The sequence below is a fragment of the Penaeus monodon genome, chromosome 15, assembly GCF_015228065.2.
Source record: "Penaeus monodon isolate SGIC_2016 chromosome 15, NSTDA_Pmon_1, whole genome shotgun sequence".
Lineage (NCBI taxonomy): Eukaryota > Metazoa > Arthropoda > Malacostraca > Decapoda > Penaeidae > Penaeus > Penaeus monodon.
In genome coordinates, this window is record NC_051400.1 from 47716213 (window position 1) to 47717009 (window position 797).

A 797-nucleotide genomic window follows, 5' to 3' on the forward strand; every position below is an offset into this window, starting at 1 on the left:
CCATGTGCTAATCACATCAAAACTTCCCGTGTGATTATACACCAGTTATCTGGACAATCCTGTTACAAGTATTTTCCTTCATGATTTGACTGTTTTACCTTTTTTTAATAGAAATGGTTGTTTTAATGTCACAACTATCCAGATAGGATGTTTAATTAATACTTAAAATCTTTTAAGATCAAGCTTTATTAGATGAAATAGTAATAGATTTTATTGCTACACCTGATTAATTTGTGCAGTAGATAAGTATGGTACTGTAATTAATTTCCAAACTTTTTTCTTTTTCTTTCTTTTGGAAATGATTACTTTTCATTATTATACTGAATCTTACATTAACCTCTTGTAGTAATTTATTTTCCATTATCTTGACATTTATCCCTATGATATATGCCCTTTAAACTATTAAAAGCAGCCCTGTGTCCATGCTTTGAATGGTTATTTTATTGACTTCTTGTATCCTTAAACATAGTAATTAATGAAATGAACCGGAAGGGCACAGGAAATGTGTTTACATGTGTATTTCTTGCTGTGAAAAGTCTTTTGAGTTTTGAAGTTAAATTTTCTGGTTTGCTGGTCATGGTGTATTCTTTCTTAAGCCACTAGTTGATAAACGATTGTTCTTGCAGTGATATTGACCTCGTAGTGATTGGGAAGTGGGATGCGTTACCTCTTCGAACGCTAGAGAAAGCTCTTTTGGACAACAAGATCGCTGAGCCATCCTCGCTGAAGGTCTTAGACAGAGCCTCGGTAAGTAGATGTTTGGATGCGTTGACTTTTCTTCTAGCTGCCCTCACCGT

General features: G+C 34.1%; 1 protein-coding gene across 1 annotated transcript in view; it reads left to right on the forward strand.

Annotated features, from left to right (window-relative positions):
* Window positions 1-797, forward strand: part of LOC119582074 (terminal nucleotidyltransferase 4B-like) — a gene marked incomplete in the record, with an annotated part of 31298 nt that overhangs the window by 21567 nt on the left and 8934 nt on the right. The window contains 1 exon segment of the mRNA XM_037930322.1: window positions 627-747. Coding sequence (XP_037786250.1) covers window positions 627-747 — 121 coding nt within the window.